At 49.2% G+C, this 24,651-nt stretch overlaps 3 protein-coding genes across 6 annotated transcripts; 1 reads left to right on the plus strand and 2 right to left on the minus strand.

Annotated features, from left to right (window-relative positions):
• Nucleotides 1–219: 219 nt before the first annotated feature.
• Nucleotides 220–11,499, minus strand: LOC138807052 (conserved oligomeric Golgi complex subunit 8-like). Of its 4 annotated transcripts, XM_069992631.1 has the most exons (6): nucleotides 11,079–11,499; nucleotides 10,433–10,640; nucleotides 7,183–8,010; nucleotides 4,263–4,431; nucleotides 3,178–3,363; nucleotides 222–1,416 (listed from the first exon to the last, which is right to left on the minus strand). In XM_069992631.1, the coding sequence occupies exons 1-6, from the start codon at nucleotides 11,447–11,449 to the stop codon at nucleotides 1,259–1,261; spliced, it is 1,920 nt and encodes a 639-aa protein (XP_069848732.1). In that variant the 5' UTR covers nucleotides 11,450–11,499; the 3' UTR covers nucleotides 222–1,258. The 4 variants fall into 4 exon arrangements, 3 of the variants coding, with proteins under 3 accessions (XP_069848733.1, XP_069848732.1, XP_069848731.1); XM_069992630.1 differs by lacking the exon at nucleotides 222–1,416 and having other exon boundaries at nucleotides 3,040–3,363; XR_011366034.1 differs by lacking the exon at nucleotides 222–1,416 and having other exon boundaries at nucleotides 3,276–3,363; nucleotides 4,263–4,397.
• A 164-nt stretch (nucleotides 11,500–11,663) lies between these two features.
• On the plus strand, nucleotides 11,664–16,933 carry LOC138807054 (60S ribosome subunit biogenesis protein NIP7 homolog). The gene is made up of 5 exons (XM_069992634.1): nucleotides 11,664–11,770; nucleotides 11,878–11,964; nucleotides 12,052–12,190; nucleotides 12,960–13,100; nucleotides 15,006–16,933. Exons 1-5 carry the CDS (start codon nucleotides 11,715–11,717, stop codon nucleotides 15,123–15,125), a joined length of 543 nt encoding a protein of 180 aa, XP_069848735.1. The 5' UTR covers nucleotides 11,664–11,714; the 3' UTR covers nucleotides 15,126–16,933.
• LOC138807053 (transmembrane emp24 domain-containing protein 6-like) lies at nucleotides 16,663–23,392 on the minus strand. Its single transcript, XM_069992633.1, has 4 exons — nucleotides 23,015–23,392; nucleotides 21,289–21,415; nucleotides 18,317–18,465; nucleotides 16,663–16,893 (listed from the first exon to the last, which is right to left on the minus strand). The coding sequence occupies exons 1-4, from the start codon at nucleotides 23,225–23,227 to the stop codon at nucleotides 16,663–16,665; spliced, it is 720 nt and encodes a 239-aa protein (XP_069848734.1). The 5' UTR covers nucleotides 23,228–23,392.
• Between the last annotated feature and the right edge of the window lie 1,259 nt (nucleotides 23,393–24,651).

Genomic DNA, 24,651 nt, shown 5'->3' on the forward strand with positions numbered 1-24,651 from the left:
ATGAATCTCCCAGAGAAAACCACGGGGAAAATGGGGTTTGCCTGGTGTTTAAACCACATATTCTTGACCAGCCACGGTGGGGACCTACGTCTGTAACCCTAACACCCGGCTGAGGCAGAAGAACCTTGAATTCAAGGCCAGCCCGGGTTAGGCAGGACCCTCTTAAAAAAACAAACACATTCACGAAACAATTTACTGGGCTTTCTGCACTTGAGCACTTTTGAGAGGATTTTGCCTTACAAGCGGGGCTGGGAATGTACACTAGTAGTAGAGTGCTTGCCTAGCATGCATGAAGCCCTGGGTTTTATTCCTCAGTACCACATAAACAGAAAAAGCTGAAGTGGCGCTGTGGCTCAAGCGGGAGAGTGCTGGGGAAAGCAGCTCAGACACAGCGCCCAGGCCCTGAGTTTAAGCCCCAGGACTGGCAAAAATAAAAAGGTAATACATCTTCAGTTACTCTATGGTTCCCTCACCTCTGCTAGCTTCTTAGAGACAAGCACTGGTGAGCATGATTTCTCTTCAAAACAAGTGCTATGACCAGCAAGCACCAGTTCTGCTATTTCTATCTAATGGTGGGAGAAAGGGGCTCTGCCTCCTGTCAGTCACCACTCTGTCCACAGCTCCCTCCATGGCCTCCACCCAAAGCATGAGCCAAGAGATGCCCAGGTGTCCCTCTCAGCACAAAATCTTCCCTCCATCTTCCCTTCACACTGTATGTGAAGCTGTCCAAGTGTGTGGGTATTTACATTCGTACAGTTACTAAACACATCCTTGAACTGGGACCACTGTCCCATGTTTTACTTCCACAACCGACATCAAGCAAACCCAGGATCCTGTGAGTCACACACAGCCCTCTGTGAAAAGAACTCAGGGAAGTGGTCCAGTAGCCTTACCTGCCTTTCTAGACACAGCTTTCAGGTATTTGGGGACTACATTATTATCACATCTTGGCTTTGGGTAGATGATATAAGTCTTACGAAATTGTTTCTACTAAGAATTACTATTAACTTCTCTCCATATGACAGAGTCCACTCCTTCAAAGGGTTGTTCATTTCTTAAGTTAGTATTATTTTATCCAAAGCTGATTTCCAGGCAAACCTTGCTACCAATTCCCTCCAATTCCTCTCCGCACCTATGTGCAGTCCTCTATTTGCTGTCAGATTGGAGCCAACTCCGAGATGAAGCCACGTGAGATGGGTAGAGCTCAAGCTGACAGGTCTGCGTCATCTTCCCAGATCCTCGGCTCACCACACACACTTCAGTCATTCACCTCCATCCAGTGGACATTTGTAAAGGTCCTGCTGTCCATTTTGTCAATGAACAGGCAACCTTGCAAGTGGTCCATCTCATGCTGGATGATTCGGGCTGTCCACCCACTTGCAGACCACACCACCTGCTCTCCTCTGGGATCCAGTCCTGCAAAGGAAGTGACAGGCTGGCTGAGGACAGGACCTGCATCAGGCTCCTCCTGTCCCTGTGCCCGGCCCTAGCCACAAGGAACACCAGAGGGCACATGTGGGCAGCAGTCCCTGAACCTCCCAGGAGAGAAGCCTCAACAGTGCCCAGCGCCGCGTATTCAGAGCGGCTCCCAACTCCGCTAATTCGAATACTGGAATCAGCACAGGACCAGATAGGGCGTTCTTTTGCTAAGGTGCTTCCTTTCTGAACCCTGCTCTAACTTCTCAAGCGTTGCTTCCTAAAGGGACACTACCAACCTTCCGACCCTCTCGGACCAAAAGACTTTCAAAACAAAGCCAAACCAAAATCAGTCCATGGCTCATACCTGCAATCCTAGCTATATTCGGTAGGCGAGCCCAGAGGAACCTTGTTTGAAACAAAGTCCGAGAATTTGACCCCCAATTAGCCAATTAAAAACACCTGGACTGGCCCGCCAGCTATAAGCAAAAAAGCCTAGCAAGAGCTGCCTTGCTAGGAGGGGAGGGGAGAGAAAGAGGGGTAAGAGAGGGGAAGAGAGGGAGGGCTGCAGCCCCCCACACACGAAACGTGGGATGGCTCAGCAACACACAATCACCCTACACTACCCTGGGCAAAGCTGGCTTCCACGTGGGAGCAGGGCAGGGCCGCTCAACCCGCTCGGGCCGCCCCATCAGGAGCCTCCTCCCGCCAGCCCGTCGGCCCGATCCCTCGCTCCCTGGCTCCCGGGCCTGCACGGTCCGGGCCGGGCTCCAGGCCGCCGCCCCCACCGGCCAGCGGCAGGACCGGCTCCCGCCAGGCGCACCTGAGATCTGCACGGCCTGGAAGCGCGGCACGCAGGCCAGGAAGCCCGGGAGGCTCTCGCAGCCCTCGGGGAAGCTGACCAGGCGGCTGTCCAGCACGCGCAGGCTGGGGTTCACCAGCACGCGCAGCGGGAAGGGCTCCATCTGGCGGCGCTCGCGCAGGCGCGGCGCGCAGGCGCGGACCAGCGCCTCGGGGAGCTCCAGCGCCAGCACCTGCAGCGGCACCCCGAGCTGCGGGGCGCTCAGCCCCACGCAGCGCCGGCGCCGCATCACCTGCACCAGCCGCTGCACCAGCCGCTGCAGCTCGGGCCCCGCCAGCTGCGCCGGCTCCACCGGGGCCGCCACGGCCCGCAGCGCCGGGTCCCCGACCTGGCACACGTGCTCGTACGGCGGCTGCGGCGCGCCGCGCACCAGCCGCCGCACGTACTTCCAGTAGGAGCGAGGGCGCGCGGGGCCCTCGGGGCCGGCGGCCGCAGCCGCGGAGCTGCACGCCCGCGCCGGCCCCCGGCCCGCTGAGGCCGGCCCCGCGCCGCCCCGCAGCCGCAGCCGCAGCAGCAGCAGCCCGCCCCACAACCGGCCCATGGCGCCCGCCAGCCCGCAGCCCCGCCGCCCGGACTCTTCCGGTGGCCGCGCGCCGCGGGCGCAGAGGACGCCGGGAAGCGTAGTTCCCGAGCCCCTTCCGGACGGCGCAGGCGCAGGCGCGAGGGCCGCACACAGGCGACAGCGGCAGAGAGCGGACAGCTGGGCTCTTTATTATCTCTCACCGGCACCGCGGAGCCCCCGGGCGGGCGTCCCCGGCCCCCCCCCCCCCCCACCAGGCCTGGAGGAAGCGGCCGCGGTGGCTAGGGCCCCTCGCTGGGTGGCGCCCTGGGCTCTTTGTCCCCGGGCTGCCCCTCCGAGGGCCCGCACTCAGGGTGGGCGGCAGGGGCGGCTGCCAGGCTCTCCTCCCAAGCAGGAGTAGCAGGCTGCTGCGGGGCTGGAGCCGGGAGCTCGGGCACCAGCTCCTGGTCATCTAAAGAGAAGTCCGGCTCTCTCTTAGGCAGGATAAAGGCCAGAGGCTCCTGGATGACGCTGATGTTGACACGCCCAAGGTTGCCATACTTGGAGAGCTGGCTGGGGGGAATGCCTAATCAGATGGTAGAAAAGCAAAATGGAAAAAAAAATCATTAATACAATCTAGTGCCAAGGTCACAGGGGAAGAAAAACACGGGACAGAAAGACACAATTATATATTTCACTCTAGTCAAAACCACTTCTGTGATAAAGAAGCGATACTACTGAGAAGCAGCAGAAAAGTAAAGAGAAGTAGCTCCGGGGAGGGTGTGAGGAGCCAGAGCCGGGAGCAGCTCAGTAGGGCCCAGCTTCCTGAGAGCCAAGGGAAGGCATGGCCAAGCGCAGTGGTGTCCTCACCCCTGCCTTTTGGGGAGCTGTGGCGCCTCCTCCACCTCCGCAGCTCTACAAAGGAAGAGGAGGCAATTCGGAGAAATTGCTTAAGACTGCTCCTCTGGCTATTTCATATAAAGGAATCACACAGGGCTGGGAAGGTGGCTCAGTGGTAGAGCGCTTGCCTTCCATGCTTGAGGCCCTGGGTTCGATTCCTCAGCACCACATAAGCAAAAAAGAAAAAAGCCGAAAGTGGCGCTGTGGCTCAAGTGGTACAGCGCTAGCCTTGAGCTGAAGAGCTAAGGGACAGCGCCCAGGCCCAGAGTTCAGGCCCCATGACCGGACCCAAAACAAACAAACAAACAAACAAATAAAGGAATCACACAGTCCTATGTGACTGGATTCTTCAACAAAACCAGGATATGATTCCCTTTCTGTAATGTGTCCAGAAAAGGCAGAGCTAAAACAACCCAAGGGAGTTAGCCAGTGGCTAAGCCTGCAGTTGAGGGAATGAGAGATCGTTTGGGGTGACAGGAATGTTCTAAAATTGGATGCTGGTAATGATCATACACCTTGGTACATTTGCTTAAAAACATATATACAAATAGGCAGTTTTAAAACTCCTCTTGTTTTTTCTCTTACCTAAAGTCTGTGCTATCTGAGCCGGCGGGAAAAGGACCTGAAGGCAGCGATTTACATAAGGAGCCAGGTCTTCCAGGAAGACAGTGCAGAACTGGACAAAGAGCTCCTGCTCCCCGCTGCTGAAGGCGGCCTCCTCTGCACGATGGAAGGCCAGGATTATTTTGGTTACCTATGAGACAAGGGCACCAACAATACTAGCAGTGTGCAACAGAGCACAGATACGAAGCCCTCCAGTTTTCATGAAGGAAGTCACGACTGAGCAGTATATTTCTGTGTTGCTCAACCTCAGACGTTATCTCTATCATATCACTGATGATAATTATTATTATTTTTTTTTGGGTCCAGTCATGGGGCCTGGACTCTGGGCCTGGGCGCTGTCCCTCAGCTCTTCAGCTCAAGGCTAGCACTCTACCACTTGAGCCACAGCGCCACTTCCGGCTTTTTTCTTTTTGCTTATGTGGTGCTGAGGAATCGAACCCAGGGCCTCAGGCATGCAAGGCAAGCGCTCTACCACTGAGCCACCTTCTCAGCCCCTGATGATAATTATTTATGTCTCACTCGTTACCGGCACACTTTCCAGCTCCGGTGGAAGAAGTCATGGAATGATGGAGATACAAGAGTCTTATCATCATCACGCTGGCAGGACTGTGTGGGTCCAAGAAAAGGAAGGCATTCACTTTTTTTTGGTTGTGGGGCTTGAACTCTGGGCTTGGGTGCTGTCCCTCAGCTCTTCAGCTCAAGGCGTGTACTCTACCACTTAAGCCACAGAGACACTCCCGGTTTTCGAGTGGTTTATTGGAGATAAGAGTCACATGGACTTTCCTGCGAGGGCTGGCTTTGAACAGCGATCCTCAGATCTCAGCCTCCTAGCTACTCAAGCTAGGATTACAGGCATGAGCCACCGGCACCTGGCAAGGCCTTCACTTTGAATTAGTCATGGGGGAGATCCTCCTGGATGGGTCTGGCTTAGTTGAACCTTTTGAAATGGGGTATATGAGACTGAAGCAGGGAAGATACTCTCCTGCTGGCCTTGGAGGTCAAGAAGGTTGGGAGAGTCGGGCATCAGTGGCTCACACCTGTAATACTAGCTACTCAGGAGGCTTAGATCTGAGGATCTCGGTTCAAAGCCAGCCTGGGCAGAAAAATCCGTGAGACTCTTATCTCCAATAAATTATCAGTGGCACTGTGGCTCAAGCGGTAAAGCGCTCACCTTGAGCTGAAGAGTGCAGGGACAGTACCCAAGCCCAGAGTTCAAGCCCCACGACTGACACCAAAAAAAAAAAAAAAAAAAAAAGGTTGGGAGCTGCCTCTGGAAGGGCTAGTTTCTAGGAGCTAAGGGTCATAGTTTTGCGATTTCTACTGTAGCACAGAATGAACCTGCCAACCAGAATGAGTTGCAAGGGAGTGCTGAGCTCCAGCTGACAGCGAAGGCTGGCTGACACCCTGAACACAACCTGTGATCTCCTGAGCACAAGATCCACAGAGGTTGCACCTGAGCGACTAATTCACAAAAATGGCAATAAGAAATGTGCTGTTTTGGAGCTGGAAGTATAAATGACAAGAGTGTCAGCTGTGAACAGAAACAGCTAAGTAAGCCAGATACTAGTAGCTCATACCTGTGATCCTAGCTACCCAGGAGGCTGAGATCTGAGGATTGCAGTTCGAAGCCAGCCCAGGCAGAAAGATCAATATAACTCTTATCTCCAATTAAATGCTAAAAAAACTAGAAGTGGAGCTGTGGCTCAAGTGGTAGAGCACTAGCCTTGAGCAAAAAAGCTCAGGGTCAGTGGCCCAGGCCCTGAGTTCAAGTCCCAGGACCAGCACCCAGCACCCCCCCCCCACAAAAGCCAAACACTCATCAAAAAACTAGTACTATAAACTATTTTTCACTACAGCATAAGGTGTAATAGTTTCATGAAACTTAAAATCTTAAGTAAACTGTTTAATTTTCCAGATGGTTGTCCCATGACAAACGAATAAGAAAAAGCTGGAAGTGGCACTGTGGCTCGAATGGTAGAGTGCTAGCCTTGAGCAAAAGAGGTTCAAGGACAGCACCCCAGGCCCTGAGTTCAAGCTCTAGGACTGGCAGAAAAAAAAGAAAGAAAAAACTGAGTGAGAGCATGGGCCCCCATATTTAAGCCCTGGGACTGGCACAGAACAAGAAAGAAATGTGTTGTTTTAACCTAAATTCAAAGAATGTTTTTAAAAACTAAAGCAACTGGGGCTGGGAAGGTGGCTCAGTGGTAGAGCGCTTGCCTTGCATGCATGAGGCCCTGGGTTCGATTCCTCACCACCACATAAGCAAAAAAGAAAAATGCCGTAAGTGGCGCTGTGGCTCAAGTGGTAGAGCGCTAGCCTTGAGCTGAAGAGCTGAGGGACAGCGTCCAGGCCCAGAGTTCAGGCCCCACAACCAGACCAAATATAAATCAATCAATAAATAAATAAAGCAACTGGCTGGGCACCAGTGGATCACACATGTAATCCTACCTACTCAAGAGGCTAAGATTTGAGGATTCCCATTCAAAGCCAGCCCGGGCAGGAAAGTCCATGAGACTCTTATCTCCAATTAACCACCAGAAAAGTGGCACTGTGGCTCAAGTGGTAGAGTGCTCACTGCCTGAGCTGAAGAGCTCAGGGACAGTGCTTGGGCCCAAAGTTCAAGACCCATGACTGACAATAAATAAATAAACAAAGCAACAGAAAACACACTACTGATTTGTTACCACAGGTGAGCCATTTCATAGCTTGTTCTAGGCCCCATAAAGGGGATATTCAACCATAACCTAGAAAAATCTGACAGAACATTAAACCTCTCCAACTAAGGCACCAGTTATAGGGACTGCTTTAATAAGTAAGTCTAGCCCCTCGTCTTCCTACCAAAAAACGTCTAGGATAAGAGAAAAACAGTGAACGCCCTTACCTTGGCAAGGGCGTCCTCCAAGATCCTTGTCACATCCTGAGCGAGGGCCACAGGGCAGCAGAGACGCAGGTCATTGAAGGCAACCAGGACGTTGTTGAGGAAACAGGCAAGGGGCGGGAAGTCTAAAAGCACCATTGGTGGTTGCAGCGTCCCCGGCTGAGTGGCTGGAATGGCAGCAGGCATGTTACTGCTGCCCAGTATGGCTGGGGCTGAGATGAGTGTGTAGGAGTTCATTTCATCCTGGAATTTCTCCACCGCTTCTTGAATCGCTTTCTGAAAAGTGGTGATGGCCACCCGCTGAAAGACAGGAGCCAACTGGCCCCGGAAATCAGCCCCCACGCGGCTGAATGACAAACCGAAGTACATGCACTGGCCCAGCAGAGAGTCTAGGCGGCCACCAATCCCACGGTGAAGGTCAGCCTCCAGCACCTGCAGGAACTGGGAGACTTTCTGCAGCACCCAACCATGGAAGATGGCGCCCTCATTCACGGTGTGCTCACCTATGGCAGGTGGCAGCAGGGGGTCTTCATCTGAGAAGATGGCCCGGTACTGGGTGATGATATCAAAGAGATGCACCCGGCAGGCCTCAATGGTCTTAGTGATATGGAAATAGGGATCATCATTTGGGATGGCAGTCAGGATGGAGCGGAGCCAAGCATCTCGGGCCTGAAGAAACTTCACCCGTAGCTCAGCCTCAGTGAAGACATCCATGCGCCTCAAGTAGCCAATAACACGCAGGCAGGCAGGCAGCTGGATGTTGGTCCTCAGTTGCTGGCTCAGCTGGCTCAGCATCAGCTGCATGGACTGGCGCACTTCATTCACAATGCCCTGACAATATAGCGAGTGAGTCACAACACACTGGCGAAGAGTCTCCAGAGCCCTTCCCAGTAACCCTCAACATTGGAGACTGACATTCACCCAGCTCTCTCCACACATAAAGTGGACTTCTAAAGCTGGTATCTGAAAGTCTGGTTGGCTAACTTTTGGGGAGGGAGACAGTACTGGGGCCTAATGTCTGCTGGGCTGGCTAATGCTGCTGATCTGTGCCTCCAGGCCTGTTTTTCATTGGTTTTTAGGACGGAGGGCTCTCTCTTCCCACCAGAGTGCACCTGAGCCACAATCTGCCTACCATGGACTTCCATGTTCTCAGGGATCATACTACTACGTCCAGCTTCCTCTGCATGGAGATAAGGCTGGCCTTGGTACCACCGCCCTCACTCTAAGCCTTCCATGTGAACTGTACATTAATTCATGCCTACACCTCAGGCACTCAGGAATCAGAGATCAGAAGGATATCAGCTTGAGGCCAGCCTGAGAAAAGTTAATAAGACCCCCATCTCAATAAATAGGTATCATGGCACGTGCCTGTAGTATGAACTACACAGGGCATAAGAGAACCACAAGGGCCGGGCGCTGGTGGCTCACGCCTGTAATCCTAGCTACTCAGGAGGCTGAGATCTGAGGATCGCAGTTCAAAGCCAGCCCGGGCAGGAGAGACCGTGAGACTCCTATCTCCAATAAACCACCAGAAAACCGGAAGTGGCGCTGTAGCTCAAGTGGTAGAGCGCTTGCCTTGAGCTGAAGAGCTGAGGGACAGTGCCCAGGCCCAGAGTTCAAGCCCCATGACTGACAAAAAAAAAAAAAGAACCACAAGGAAAAATAAAGATACTTCTTGGAAAATGGCCTGGGGGCATGGCTTATATGGTAGATTGCCCACCTAACAATGTGAGATCCGAGTTGAAACCCCAGAACCTCAACAAACAAAATGAACTGAAATGTGTAAAATTCTCCAAGGACTTCCAATGGCATTCAATAAAATTCAAGCTATTCACTGTAGCCGCCAGGCCCTGCTGATTTTCCACTTTCGTGTACCAATTCTCAATACAGTCCACCAACACTGGCTTCAGATCCCTTAAGCACTCCAAATCCCATTTGGCCTTTCTACTCTGCTCACCCTAGCCCTTGTCATCATTTGTTTCAGTTTAAATGCTGTTTTAAAGGCTTTTCCTGATATTCTACCTAAAGTAACTGACCTTACTCTTTTCCTTCTACACTGTTTATTAACTGACTGGTAAGTGAGCTTAAACTCAGATTCCCACACTTGCAGATAAGTGCTTGACCACTTAAGCTCTGCCCCAACCCACCTTGGTTTACTTTCTTCAGACATCATCATCTGAAGTTATATTATTTACTTAATATCAATTATACGATTTCTGTTAGAATGTACACATCACCACAATCATGGTTGGCTACTTTGGTTACACCGTATCCTCAACACCTAGATTAGTGCTAGAACATGACTAAACTGTACCTTTGAACAGATGATTGAATGAATGAATGGGTAAATGAATGAATGGAGTGTGTTTTCTGTTCCAGCCTGCCTGGGCAGAAACTGATGGGAAACATGCAATGGTTTCTCAGTCTTTGGCCAGGCGCCAGTGGCTATAATCCTAGCTACTCAGGAGCCTGAGAGCTAAGGATCATGGTTCAAAGCCAGCCCAGGCAGGAAAGTCCATGAGACTCTTATCTCCAATAAACCACCAGAGAACAGGAAGTGGTGCTGTGGCTCAAGTGGTAGAGCACTTGCCTTGAGCTGAAGAGCAGAGGGACAGTGTCCAGGCCCAGAGTTCAAGCCCCACAACCGGCCAAAAAAAAAAAAAAAAAAATTCAGTCACTAGAAGTTAAAAGATGGCCCAGCGCAGGTGGCTCACGCCTGTAATCCTAGCTACTCAGGAGGCTGAGATCTGAGGATCACGGTTCAAAGCCAGCTCGGGCAGGAAAGTCCGTGAGACTTTTATCTCCAATAAACCACTAGAAAACTGGAAGTGGCACTGTGGCTCAAGTGGGAGAGTGCTTGCCTTGAGCTGAAGAGTGCAGGGTCAGCGCCCAAGCCCAGAGTTCAAGCCCCATGACCGCCAAAAAAAAAAAAGAAAAAGAAAGTGAAAATATGGCTCAAGTGATAGTACTAGGCACCAGCAGCTCACGCCTGTAATCCTAGCTATTCAGGAGAGTGAGATCTGAGGATCAGGGTTCAACTCCAGACCAACCAGGAAAGTCTGAGACTTGTTTCCAAGTAAGCACATACATATACACAAGTGTTCGGGAAGTGGAGCTGTGGCTCAAGTGTTTGGGCACAAAAACTGAGGGACAATGCACAGGCTCTGAGTTCAAGCCCCAGGACCAGTACGAAAAAAGAAAAAAGGTCACTACCACAGAATTAATGATATAAGAACTATAGCATGCTGCCTACCTGGATAACGGGGATGGAGGAGTATTTCCTTTCCAGTCGACGTACATATGTGGCAAGCTCCAGAGCCTCTTCATAATAGCTGTTCCGGACACAAGTGTCCATGAGCTGAGGAATCTCCAAGATTTCCAAGATTTCCGTATGCCGGTTCAAAGTGAGGGTGTTCATCCGGCGATTGGAGCTGATCTCCTCGGCCTCCTTCACAAAATTCCTAGAACCAATAAGGAAAATGTTGCTCCCTCACTCCTGTACACCCAAATCTGAGCTTGTTACCAAGCACTTAACTGGGAAAATAGCTGGGCCGGATGATTGATCGGATTTAATCCTCACACCAAAGAAGGTTAAGTGCTACCAGCCAAGAAGAAACTCAGTCTCAGAGGCTAAGAACTTACCCAAATCACCCCGGTAAAAAGGGGTTTGATAGATCTGGATCAATGTGACAACAGATTTCTATCAATGGGTGTTTTGGAGTTAACTTCTGACGATCCAAACTATTATAAGTGTGTGTGTATACATATGTGTGTATAGCCACAGAAACGTGCATATACGTTAAGCTGACTTTTTTCCGTGTTTCAACGGGCTACTAAAGGGTCGGACGCTCGGCGGGCGTGAGCTGTGGGGTCAGGAGCCCGGGCGCCGGCCCGCCCACCTGCAGCTCTGCTGGAAGCCGGGCAGGCGGTCCAGCAGGCGGCCGAGCGCCTCTTCCACGTCGCCGAAGAGGCGATGGATGCGCTCGGTACACTCAGCGCCGCGGATGAAGGTCTTGTAGTTGGCGAAGGCCAAGTCCCGCGTCTGCTGCAGCAGCTGCGCCCGCTCCTCCGCCAGGCGCTCCGGCTCCCGCCGCAGCCGCTCCAGCCCCGAGCCGCTCAACTCCCGGAGGTAGCGGCCCACGTCGGGCCTCTCCCGCCACTGGGCCTCGGGGAAGCGGTCCCGGAACAACGACGCCAGCAGACCCTCATCCTCCACCTCCCCAAGGGCTGACGCCGTAGTTGAAGTGGGGACAGTCTCCACCGCCGCCATCTTCCAAGCGGCCCGGCGACTTCCCCGTCCACACCAGCGAGGGCGCCGGCTCCGCACGTAGGAACGGAAGTAACAGGAACCCACTTCCGGTCTCTATGGTTGCACACCCGCCGGCGGTCCTCCCCGCTAGGGGGCAGCCGTATGAGAAACCGACTAGGAAGAGGATAGAGAGGCCGGCTGTAGGGTTGCCAGGGAGCAGCTGGCAGTCGACTTCCGTTTCCGGTTCCTGAGGCACGAGGATCCGGTGGTCCGACCCAGCGGCAAGATGCGGCCTTTGACTGAAGAGGAGACCCGGGTGATGTTCGAGAAGATCGCGAAATAGTAGGATGGCGGGAGGGGGACAAGGCGGCGGGTGTCGGGCGGGCGTGCATGGCTGGGGGCGGGCGAGGCCCCTCGGGCGCAGCCTCCAGTCCCGTCTTTGCCCCCAGCATCGGGGAGAATCTGCAGCTGCTGGTGGACAGGCCCGATGGTACCTACTGCTTCCGGCTGCACAACGACCGAGTGTACTACGTGAGGTGAGCCGGAGCCGGCCGGGCGCGGGGCTGGCCGGGAGCCGGGTCCCTCCGCCTCCCCTCACCCGCGACTTCCTTTGTGCTTTGAAGTGAGAAGATCCTGAAGCTGGCCGCCAACATCTCTGGGGACAAGCTGGTGTCGCTGGGGACCTGCTTTGGAAAATTCACGAAGACCCACAAGTTCCGCCTGCACATTACAGCTCTGGATTTCCTTGCACCCTATGCTAAGGTCTGTGGAGTGACTTCTCTACATCTTGCCACAGGGGATGAGGCCACATCTAGATCAGAACACAGGTGATTGATTGGACAGCGGGCCACGCGGTTCCTGTCACTGCCCGCAGACGGATATGTCTGTAGGGCTTGCAGCATAGATGGGCGTGATTAGAGCGATGGTACTGGAGTGCCCACCCAGCTGCTGGTGTAATTAGCCCAACAGAATCAACACGTGCGGACCCGGTTCAATACCGGAGAGTAATAGATAAGTAGTTGGAATGAGGACAGCATCAGAGTGCAAGAAAAAAAGGCTGCCAGGCATCAATGGCTCACACCTGTAAATCCAAGATATTCTGGAGGCTGAGACCTGAGGATCATGGTTTGAAGCCATTTAGACAGGCAAATCTGTAAGACATCTCCAGTTAACCACCAAAAATCAGCAAGTGAAGCTGTGGCTCAAGTGTGTGGAGCACTGGTGTTGAACAGAAAGGGACAGCATCCAAACCCTAATTTCAAGTCCCAGGACTCACACCAAAAAAAAAAAAAGAAGAAGAAGAGGAAGAAAAAGAGCTGTTAATAAGTCCAGGAAGGTAAATGGCTTGTAGAATTGAGGGAAGAACTTAATGGCAGTGTGTTCAGGGAATGAACACCTTTCTCTTCTCCCTTTCATCCTCCCTCCTTTCATGTCTGTCTCCAGGCACAACATCAGCAGCTGATTTACCTGCAGAGAGATAATTAACCACTAGCATCTTTTTTGTTGTTTGATTTTCATTCTGGTCTTTCAGTATAAAGTGTGGATAAAACCCGGAGCAGAGCAGTCCTTCCTGTATGGAAACCACGTGTTGAAATCTGGTTTGGGTCGAATCACTGAAAATACTTCTCAGTACCAGGGAGTGGTGGTGTACTCCATGGCAGATGTCCCTTTGGTGAGTAGAGTTGGGAACTTCTAGAAAGGACTTCTAGTTTCTGTAACCAAACATGTACCTAAGTCTGCCAATATTTAATATAGAGCATTACCCTGTATGGTTGGAAAAGGGTTAGGTTTTTCATTTCTGTTCCATTATGGCTATTCACTTCTGTACAATGCCAGTTCAACCCATTAAAATGGGATACTTTTTTTTTTTTCTCCAAATTTATAGTACAACTAAATTTTGCAAAAATTGAAATTCTACATATATGATTGTATTAAGAAGACCAGTATTGGGCTGGGAATGTGGCTTAGTGGTAGAGTACTTACCCAGCATGCATAAAGCCCTAGGTTCGATTCCTCAGTACCACATAATCAAATCACAAAGACATTTCACCATCCCACATTTAAACACCAGAATACAGTAAAATTCAGTCATCATCTGGAAAGAAAACATTCTAGAACAATGTAATCATAAACAGCTCTCATAAAGCACTGTTGCTACTATGTATAAAGCCAGTGCACAATATTTGTTCACTCAGGTATGATGTAGTACTGTTGTACATCTGTAATAGTAGAGAATACAATTAAAAGGACATGATTTCAGATTTGTTTCTGATTTCCCAGCAGTAGCCGTACCAGTGCTGGTAGAACCCAGCACTGTAAAGATGGACAGCTGTGGTGGTTCATACCATCCTCACAGGAGGCATAGGTAGAAAAAGGAAATTCTCAGACCAGCCCTGAGCAGAAGTGGGAAACCTTATCTAGGAAAAATAAAGCCAGGTACCAGTGGCTCACCTCTGTAACCCTAGCTACTCAGGAGGCTGAGATCTGAGGATCATAGTTTGAAGCCAGCTCAGGCAAGAAAGTCTGTGAGACTTTTTTTTTTTTTTTTTTTTGGTCGGTCGTGGGACTTGAACTCTGGGCCTGGGCGCTGTCCCTCAGCTCTAAAGCTCAAGGCGAGCGCTCTACCACTTGAGCTACAGCGCCACTTCTGGTTTTCTGGTGGTTTATTGGAGATAGGAGTCTCACGGTCTCTCCTGCCCGGGCTGGCTTTGAACCGCGATCCTCAGATCTCAGCCTCCTGAGTAGCTAGGATTATAGGCGTGAGCCACCAGCGCCCGGCTTCTGTGAGACTCTTATTGCCAATAAATCACACACACACACACACACACACACACACACACACAGACACACACACACACAGACACACACACACACACACACACACACACACACACACACACACACACACACACACACACACACACACACACACACACACACACACACACACACACACACACACACACACACACACACACACACACACACACACACTGAAAATAGGCTGTGGCTCTAGTGGTAGAATACCAGCTTTGAGCAAAAGAAGCTGAGAGACAGCACCCAGGCCCTGAATTCAAGCCCCAGGACTGGCAAGTAAATTAAATATAAAGAAGGGGGTAGGAGCTGGGCCCCAGTGGCTCACACCTGTAATCCTAGCTACTCAGGAGGCTGAGATCTGGGTTCAAAGCCAGCCTGGGCAGGATAGTCTGTGAGACACTTATCTCTAATAAACCACTAGAAAACTGGAAGTGGCACTGAGGCTCAAGTGGTAAAGCACTCACGTTGAGCTGAAGAGTACAGGGACAGTGCCCAAGCCCAGAGTTCAAGTCCCACGACCGATGGGAAAAAAAGAAGGGGGTAGGGTTTAAGTGTAGAGCACCTGAGGAGTGTAAGACTTTGGTCTAAACTCCAGAAATAAGCATGCACTTTCTTAAATAGGATTTCTTTTCATTAGTGGCATGGTTCAAAATACTTTCTTTATAAACATGAGTTAAAACTATGTTATAATTTCCAGCCCACAGCATTGGCTTAGTAAATAAGTGAATTAGTGTTTCTTTCTCTTTTTTTTGAATCTCAGGGTTTTGGGGTAGCAGCCAAGTCTACACAAGACTGCAGGAAAGTAGACCCCATGGCAATTGTGGTATTTCATCAGGCGGACATTGGGGAGTATGTGCGGCATGAAGAGACGTTGACTTAACGTGAAGTCATCCCAAGGACTAAGGCTATGTGGAAGGACCTAGCTTTGTTTCCAGTGTCTGTGCAGATGCCTCCATCTTGTTGGGTTTTATCAACACTGACTTCTGTGGAGACTTCTTACTTTGATCTTCTAGTACCGACAAGTGCAGGCTGGATTCATACTCTACAGAAGGGGCTCAAAAGTGGACAATCAGATATAAAACAAGCCTGAGCTTGACTCAGAAATCCAAAAGTAAAAAGTGGGGTTTCAGATTTTATATTTTTGATGAAATAGAATGTTCTTATTCTATACTTGAATCAAGCCTTCTTGTTCTGAGTAGTAAGTCCTAAATTGTTGAACCAGGACAAGAGGAGTTATTGTTATCTGTGATAGCACTGTTCATTTTCTTTGTTGTGATTAATAGCGTGCAAGAGAAGACATTGCCATATAAAAATAGTAGGCCACTCTACAAATTAAATTTAGCTAAAATAATTTTCCTATATAGTTAGTACTGTATAGAAAGTATATGGAAGAAAAGCTTGGATTAAAACTCCATTTCTGCCTGCCAGCTTAGTGGTCTTAAATCAGTCACTCTTGATGTGTTTATAAAATGTGCAACTTGAGCCAGGTACCAGTGGCTCACACCTGTAATCCTAGCTGCCCTGGAGGCTGAGATCTTAGGATCATGGTTCAAAGCCAGCCTGGGCAGGAAAGTTCACGAGACTCTTACCTCCAATTAACCACCAGAAAACAAGAAGTGGCGCTGTGGCTCAAAGTGGTAGAGCACTAGCCTTGAGCACAAAACCTCAGGGACAGCACCAGGCCCCGAGTTCAAGCCCCACAACCCAACAACAAAAAAGAGATGTACAACTTGACTTTTGTCATCAACACTTAATTTTTTTAATTTTTTTAGAAACAGCAATGGTGATTATAAAGCATCTAGCACAGTGCTGGGCATGTGGTCAGTCTAAAATAAATGCTATTTTTATATTACATATATATATTTCTATTAGTATATTGCCTTGCTTTTTACATGGTGTTTTGTATCTTGGATGGGATAATCCTAGGTTGAAGTGTTTAATCACTGATTTCATACTTCCTGGTAGATTGAACAAAGTACTCAGAGACCCTGAAATGAGATTAGCTCCTGTTGTCCTTTCCCATACTGTCAGATTATTTCTAGGAAACAACCTGTGTTCTATTTTTTAAAAATCTTGAGTGCATATACTAATCTTTAATTCCAAAGATGTATCTATAATTAAACATTTTTCAAAGTAAAAAGGCCCTCTTACCAACTCCTATTTTTCCATAAACAAATTGAGCTTTGTCCCATCTTTGTCAAGTCTTCTTTCTGCCATAGTTTTTTGGTATCTCAGAGAAGCTAAGGACCACTGTATGGTGTTTATCACATACTTTAACCATAGTAACCTCAGCACCTTCAGCTTTTCTACTGGTTTATTGCCATTTTGCCTTTGTTAATGAGCACAATAGATAAAAGCACTAAATTGTTTTACTCCAATAACAAGCTTTGTTACCCCTGAAGAAAAGTCAGCTTAGCTTAGCATCTAGGCTTTGTGTCAGTAGTTGATGACACATTGAAGAGACGCTTCAAGAAATACAGCTGCAGGAGCCCAGAAAGAATGATAACAAGGCTCTGGACTGTGGACCACCTGTTCACATAGGTGTAGTTTGATTGGAGAAGGAAAGAGTCAGCCATTTTCCTCATCCGGGCAAAGTTGTAGAATCGCCATGTGTGAAAAACATTGTTCTGCACCTTCCTTGTACTCTGCTGTGGGGGAGATGATAAAATAAATGTCTTCTTGCCACCACCCTCTCCCTTCTATGCCCTGGTTGTGTGGCACATTAACCTACATTATCTGGAAAGTCAAGGAGTTTACTCGGGATTTTAAGTTTCATAATTCTACTACAATTATTGGTAAATGATACTTATGTTGTAGTGAGAAATAGTTTATAATTTGGGTTTTTTGGTGGGTGACTGGATTCTTTCTCTTTTTCTCTTTTTTTTTTTTTTTTTTTTGCCAGTTGTTGGACCTGGGCACTGTCTCTCAGCTCTTCAGCTCAAAGCTAGTGCTCTACCACTGGAGCCACAGTGACACTTCCGCCTTTTTCTGCTTATGTGGTGCTGAGGAATTGAACCCAGGGCCTCATGCATGCAAGGCAAGCGCTCTAAACACTTAGCCACACAGCTGGTCTTCCAACATTTTACCCACACCTTTGGCCTAGCATTTTGTTGGTTAGAGATGGAGTCTTATAGTTTGTTTGTTTGTTTTTTTGTTCCTCCCCCTCTCCCCCCAGGTTGGTTTGGGACCATGATCCTCCAGGTCTCAGCCTCCTGAATGGCTTGGACATACCACTTGGGCTATGTCCCCAGCCCTACTTTTTGCTGGTTATTTTGGGGATGGATTCTCACATACTTCTCTCCCATCTGGCCTCAAACTGTGATCCTCTGGATCTCCAGCTCCTGAAGAGCTAGGATCACAGGTGTGAGCCGCCAGTACCCGTCTCCCCTACCCACTTTCTCTTGGTACTGGGAATTGAAATTGGGTCTCAGGCTTGCTAGGCAGGCACTCATCACTCACTTGAGCCACGTGCCTAGCCCTGCACATCACATGAGGCTTCTTTATTCTGGGTTAGCTGCTGGGAATTGCTGCATAACCTTTTAAATATACTATCGGAATGTACACCTTGGGTTGTGCACTTTAGATGATAAGGTATGTAATTGTATCTCAGGTTTATAAAAACTAGCAGTGGGCCAGATTTGGCCTATGAGCGGTAGTTTGCCAACTCCTGGCATAAAACAGGAGGGACTTTTTTTGGGGGGGGTCCAGTCGTGGGGCCTGAACTCGGCCTGGGTGCTGCCCCTCAGCTCTTCAACTCAAGGCTAGCGCTCTACCACTTGAGCCACAGCACCACTTCCGGCTTTTTTCTTTTTGCTTATGTGGTGCTGAGGAATCGAACCCAGGGCCTCAGGCATGCAAGGCAAGCACTCTACCACTGAGCCACCTTCCCAGCCCCATAAAATGAGGGATTTTAAGAGCTCCTAATCAAAAATGCATTAAAGAGTTTAGATACCCTTGCTTTTTCTTTCTATTCATGATGCTTCACTTGGTGGATATTGTGTCATTTTTCAGCTTTCCTCCTAATGTAATCCACTCCGTGAATGTCCCTCTTAACATAAAGCACTACTTTACCTCAATTGCATCCAGAGTATCGTTGAGTTGCTTCCTTTGATTCTGCTTGTGGTCCATCTCAGGCCCCTCATAAAAGATGCCGAAGTTGAGGTATACTTGTGCAGAACCAAAGTGATTTTGGTCATTTCCTACACAAAGCTGATAGAAACCTGCAGGAATTTCTAGATCATTACTAAGGCATAATCTCTTACCCTTGTGTTATAGCTCCCCTAGACATACCTGACCCCAGGTTTGTTTTATTTATTTGTTTGGAGACAGACCATCACTACAAAGCCCAAGCAGACTTGGTCTTGTCATCTTCCTGCCTCGGTCTCCTGGGTACTGAGATTTTAAGCATGTGCTACCATATATGATTTGTTCCCCAGTTTTGGTTGTTTTAGAGATTTTGTTTGTTTTGCTGGTCTTGGGACTTGAACTCTGGGCCTGGGTGCTGTCCTTAAGCTCTTTTTGTTCAAGACTAGAGCTCTACCACTTGAGCTACAGTTCCACTCTGGCTTTTTCTGTGATTAGTTGGAGAGAATCTCATGGATCTGAGGATCAAGCCAGCAGGGGCAAGAAAGTTCATGAGACTTTTATCTCCAAACAACCACCAGAAAACTGGTAGTGGCGCTATGGCTTAAGTGACAAAAAAAACAAAAAAAAAAGATAATCTGATAGACTTTCCTGCCTGGGCTGGCTTCAAACCCTGATCCTCATATCTCAGCCACCTGACTAGTTAGGATTACAGGTGTGAACCACCAGTACCTGGCTCTTCCTCAGTTTTAATTCACCCTAAAAAACCAAATGCCAGTGGTCTTGCCTATAATCCTAGCTATTCAGGAGTCTGGGATCTGAGGATGGCAGTTCAAAGCCAGCCAAGGTGAGAAAGTGGTACAGTAAGGGAAAGGGACAGTGTCCAGGCCCCAAGTACAAGCCCCAATATGGGCACCAAAATAAAATAACCACTACAGCTGGGTGCCAGTGGCTCACGCCTGTAATCCTAGCTACTCAGAAGGCTGAGATCTGAGGATCGAGGTTCAAAGCCAGCCCGGGCAGGAAAGACTGAGACTCCTATCTACAATAAACCACTAGAAAACCGGAAGTGGCGCTGTGGCTCAAGTGGTAGAGCGCTTGCCTTGAGCTGAAGAGCTGAGGGACAGTGCCCAGGCCCAGAGTTCAAGCCCCACAACCGACAAAAAAAAAAAAAAACAAAAGCTACAACATGCTGTCCCTGCACTCTTCAGCTCAAGACGAGCAAGCCCTCTACCGCTTGAGCCACAACGCCACTTCTGGTTTTCTAGTGGTTTATTGGAAATAAGAGTCTCACAGAGGGCTGGGAAGATGGCTCAGTGGTAGAGTGCTTGCCTTGCATGCATGAGACCCTGAGTTCGATTCCTCAGCACCACATAAGCAGAAAAAGCCAGAAGTGGCACTGTGGGTCATGTGGTAAAGCACTAGCCTTGAGCTGAAGAGCTGAGGGGCAGAGCCCAGACCCAGAGTTCAGGCCTCATGACTGACAAAAAAAAAAAAAAGAGTCACACAGACTTTCCTGCCCAGGCTGGCTTCAAACCCCAATCCTCAGATCTCAGCCTCCTGAGTAGCCAGGATTACAGGTGTGAGCCACCAGTGCCCCAGCAACAGCACTCTTTGATTTAGGATGCTGACTTGACATCCAACTTCTTTTGCTTAGTATTAGTAATAATTACATTTTAATAAGTATAAGTATCTTTTTAAGTCAGGCACGGGTGGCTCACGCCTGTAACCCTAGCTACTTAGGAGGCTGAGATCTGAGAACTGTGGTTCAAAGCCAGCCCGAGCAGGAATTCTTATCTCCAATAAACCACTAGAAAACTGGAAGTGGCACTGAGGCTCAAGTGGTAGAGTGCTCGCCTTGAGCTGAAGAGCGCAGGGGCAGCACCCAGGCCCACAGTTCAAGCCCATGACCGACAAAAAAAAAAAAAAAAAAAAAGTATCAGTATCTTGTGTTCCATGATGGGCAGGAAACATTAACTACACACACATATGTAACTCCTACAACACTTGTTAAGGGAATTCTACTCAGCAGATTGAGTTGAAATTCAAAGTATTTGGAACTCAAGGCATGGCTCAAGTGGTAAAGCTCTGGCCCTGAATAAATAGCCAAGGCTGGACCGTGGTGTGGGGCTTTTTACAGTATTTTGAAGAGGGCTCTAGTGTCCTCATGCCTCCCTGTATGTGGTGTTGGAAGGCTGGGAGTGAATGTGCTTGTAGAATTATAAAGCTATGACAGTTTTTGAAGTTAAAAATGAGTGGAATTGGCTGGGAAGGTGGTCAGTGGTATTGCCTAGCATACATGAAACCCTGGGTTCCATTCCTCAGAACCACATACATACAAAGAAAGCCAGAAGTGGTGCTCTGGCTCAAGTGGTAGAGCGCTAGCCTTGAGCAAATGAAGCTCAGGGACAGTCCCCAGGCCTTGAGTTCAAGCCCCAGGTCTGTCAAAATCTCCCCCCTCCCTCCCACCTTGAGCGCGCGTGCGTGTGTGCGTGCGTGCATGCGTGTGTGTGTGTGTGTGTGTGTGTGTGTGTGTGTGTGTGTGTGTGTGTTCTGGAGCTTGAACTCAGGGCCTGGAAGCTATCCTGAGCACTAGTTCAAGCCCCACGACTGACACACACACACAACACACGTGCCCACTGAAGGACTATCTAGGAAAAGCAATGGCCTGGACTTCTCCAGAACACCTGGCTAGGAAAGAGGACAGTTAGAGCAGGCGTGCTGCCCATGGGATGGCCTTGATCTGGCTGCAGGAAGGTTCTAGCTGGAGAAGTTGGCCTGGGAGTTTGAACTGTCACCTTGAGGCCCTGGCCCCAAACTGCCAGTGGGTGGCCAGCTGATGTCCCAGATATCTCTGATCTCAGGACACGGTTTCAGTGTTGAAGGCTGAATTTTCCCTTCTACTTCACTTGCCTAAGTCACAGAGCCTGCGAATTATAGTAGCCCTTGGGAGAACAGACCTGTCTCTTGGGTAGCGAAGTTAATCTGGCCCCGAACATCCATGGAGGTGCCTATGAGAAACCCCTGCGGGGTGTGCGCCGTCGCAGTAACATGGCGGTTATGTGACATCCCGAGGGTCCGTTGAACCTGCCAATAAATCCCATTCAGGAGGAAGAAAAGGCTCATTACATGGCTAAGAAACCAGCTACATTAGAAGACGGACACGCCATGGTCATTGGCCTCAGTCAGCAGCCCAGCATGAGTATGGATGGTTCCTAACTACTCTGGAGGCTGAGATCTGAGGATCGATGTTCGAAGCCAGCCCAGGCAGGAAAGTCTATGAGACTCTTGTCTCCAATTAAATCACAGAAAAGGCCAGAAGTGGTGCTGTAGCTCAAGTGGTAGAGTGCTAGCCTTGAGCAAAAGGAGCTCAGGGACAGTGGCCAAACCTAGAGTTCAAACCTCAGGACCAACAAAATATAAATTAAAAAAGAAAAAATTGCCCAGGATGCCCTTCAGCCGCCCTTCAGTCTCGACCCACACTGCTGATGTGATCATTTGATAGGTACAATTCTACCCGTGGAGTGATTGGTTGGACTGGCTTGGTCGCTGAACTCTGGTGGCATCCCAGATGTGGTGTTTTCTGCTTGACAGCCCTATGCCCATTGCAGACACAACAGAATGCTTGTTTCTAAACTGGAACTTCACAAGCTCTAGCTACAGCACGCTGACTAGTAGCTATTGTTCTAACATTAATTTAGATTAAAAAACCTCTGATGAATTCACTCAAAGTTCTAGTGGAGTGGAACCAGATCGACAGTGGTTCATTACTGTGTCTATAAAAAATTAGAAAGTAAGCCGGGTGCTAGTAGCTCACACCTGTAATCCTAGCTGCTCAGGAGGCTGAGATCTGAGGGTCATGGTTCAAAACCAGTCTGGGCAGGAAAGTCCGTGAAACTCTTAGCTCCAATAAAACACCAGAAAATCAGAAGTGGCGCTGTGACTCAAGTAGTAGAGCACTTGCCTTGAGCTGAAGAGCTGAGGGGCAGCACCCAGGCCCAGAGTTCAAGCCCCCACCACAACCGACCAAAAAAAAAAAAAATTAGAAAGTGCACATGTTTTTAAGATAAAGAACAAAGGAAAGTTGCAGAGGACGCTCGAGGCCCTGAGTTCAAACCTCAGTACTGGCAAAAAAAAAAAAAAAAAAAAAAAAAAGAGCAGCTTAAGTTTAATCAAGCTCACCATTCTTGGGCAGTGTCAAAAGTGAGAAACTGGTGACTCCAACAATTCACCTTCCTGAAAGCTGCAGGATTATCTGCTGCACGAAGAAACCTTGAGCCAGAGGTTCTCCAGCTGGCCCAAATTAGCCACTAAAACGAGAGCAGATGTTTTGCCCCCAACCTGATTCACTAAAGTCACTGTCTTTGACATCTGGGTCAATCACTAAAGTTCACTTGACCTCATACTATCATCTATGTTGTCTTAACCATTTAAAAAACATATTCTTCCTCCTGTATTCTCACACAGGCACTAAGGGGACAGTTAACAGGAAGAGCACCATTTGAGGGGCTAAGCATATGCTTTGTCTCCTGATGGTGATAATTCACCCAATCTGTGAGCTGCCTATGACTGGGACCCACACAGTTACCAGGTGGGGACAACCAGCTTGGTTTGGTCTAACACGACTCATTTTCCAAAGGACGAAAGAAAAGTCTGCAGTATATATAAACAGAGGAAGCCACGTACCTCATAGCTGAAGTAGAAATAGCCGTTTTGGTGGGCAAACTGCCAGAAGCACTCGGAATCTCCTATGGGGATCATGACGGCAAAGTCATGTCTGTCACCTCCACGGAGGAGTGGCTGGTCCCCAGAGCCACTCTGGGGTTCTGTCATTTGGCTTCCAACATAATGAACAAGACTCAGCACCAGCAGCCCAGCTCTGAGGGGCAAAGGGGCCATGCTGAGACCTGTAGAGGCTTCTGCAGGTGAGACCGCAGTCTGCCGGACTAGGTCATTCAGACAAGCGCAGGGCTAATCGTTAACTCCACAGTCACATGCCAGACACTCTCAGGGCTGGACATAAGAGACTGCCTAATAGTCAGGCGCTGCTGGCTCATGTCTGTAATCCTAGCTACTCAGGAGGCTGAGATCTGAGGATCATGGTTTGAAGCCAGCTAGGGTAGCCCAAGTCCATGAGATGCTTATCTTCAATGAACCACCAAAAAGCTGGAAGTGGGGTTGTGACTCAAAGAGGCTGAGCACTAACCTTGAGCACCAAAGCTCAAGGACAGCGCTGAGTTCAAGGCCCATGACACAAAAAAATAAACCATTGGAGGAATTTTCTATACATTCTTTGAGCTTTTGGGGGGGTTCTTGTTTCATGGGGATTATTTGGGTGAGTACATTTATGTACTGACAAAAGTTAGCTGGGGAAATACTATGAGACCTATTGTGCCTATAGAACAGGGGCGCCATAGGACAGGTGCACAACTCACGTCAACGTGCCCAATGCAGCAGCTCAGAGCAAAGCCCAGCAAGAAGAGAAAAAGTGGGTACACTTAAGGCTTTGCTCCACCATTTGAGCCATGTCCCCCAGTCCTTTCGCTTTGTAGTGTCCTGCTTTTCTCCAGGGCTGGTCTCAATACCATGACCTGCCTACCGCCTTGTAAGTAGCGGGCATTAACGGCATGCACCATCACACCCAATGGAGTTTTAATGAGCAGAGTAACAAGACAGTGGTCAGCCTCCTTCAGAGTTCTCCTGCCAACTTCCACATGACTATATTTATTTAAAGCTATTCAAAACCTACTTGAAGGGCTGGGAATGTGGCTTAGTGGTAGAGTGCTTGCCTAGCATGTATAAAGCCCTAGATTCAATTCCTTAATACCACATAAACAGAAAAAGCCAGAAATGGTGCAGTGGCTCAAGTGGTAGAGTGCCAGCCTTGAGCAAAAGAAGCTCAGGGGCAGTGCCCAGGCCCTGAGTTCAAGCCCCAGGACTGGCAGAACAAAAACAAATAACAAAAACCAGAAGCCGGGTGCTGGTGGCTCACATTATTTGTTATCCTAGCTATTCAGGAGGCTGAGATCTGAGGATCACGGTTCAAAGCCAGCCCAGGCAGGAAAGTCTGTGATTCTTATCTCCAATAAACCACTAGAAAACCAGAAGTGGCGCTGTAGCTCAAGCAAGCGGTAGAGCGTTCGCCTTGAGCTGAAGAGCTGAGGGATAGCGCCCAAGCCCAGAGTTCAAGCCCCACAACCAGCAAAAAAAAAAACAAAAAAAAAAACCCAAAACCTACTTGAAGGTATTGTTGGCCAGGCACTATGGTTCATGTCTATAATCCTAGCCTTGAGCAAAAAAGCTAAGTGAGAGCAGGAGGCCCT

Source organism: Dipodomys merriami, unplaced genomic scaffold, assembly GCF_024711535.1.
Source record: "Dipodomys merriami isolate MVZ:Mamm:240054 unplaced genomic scaffold, mDipMer1.0.p SCAF_41, whole genome shotgun sequence".
NCBI classification, from domain to species: Eukaryota; Metazoa; Chordata; class Mammalia; order Rodentia; family Heteromyidae; genus Dipodomys; species Dipodomys merriami.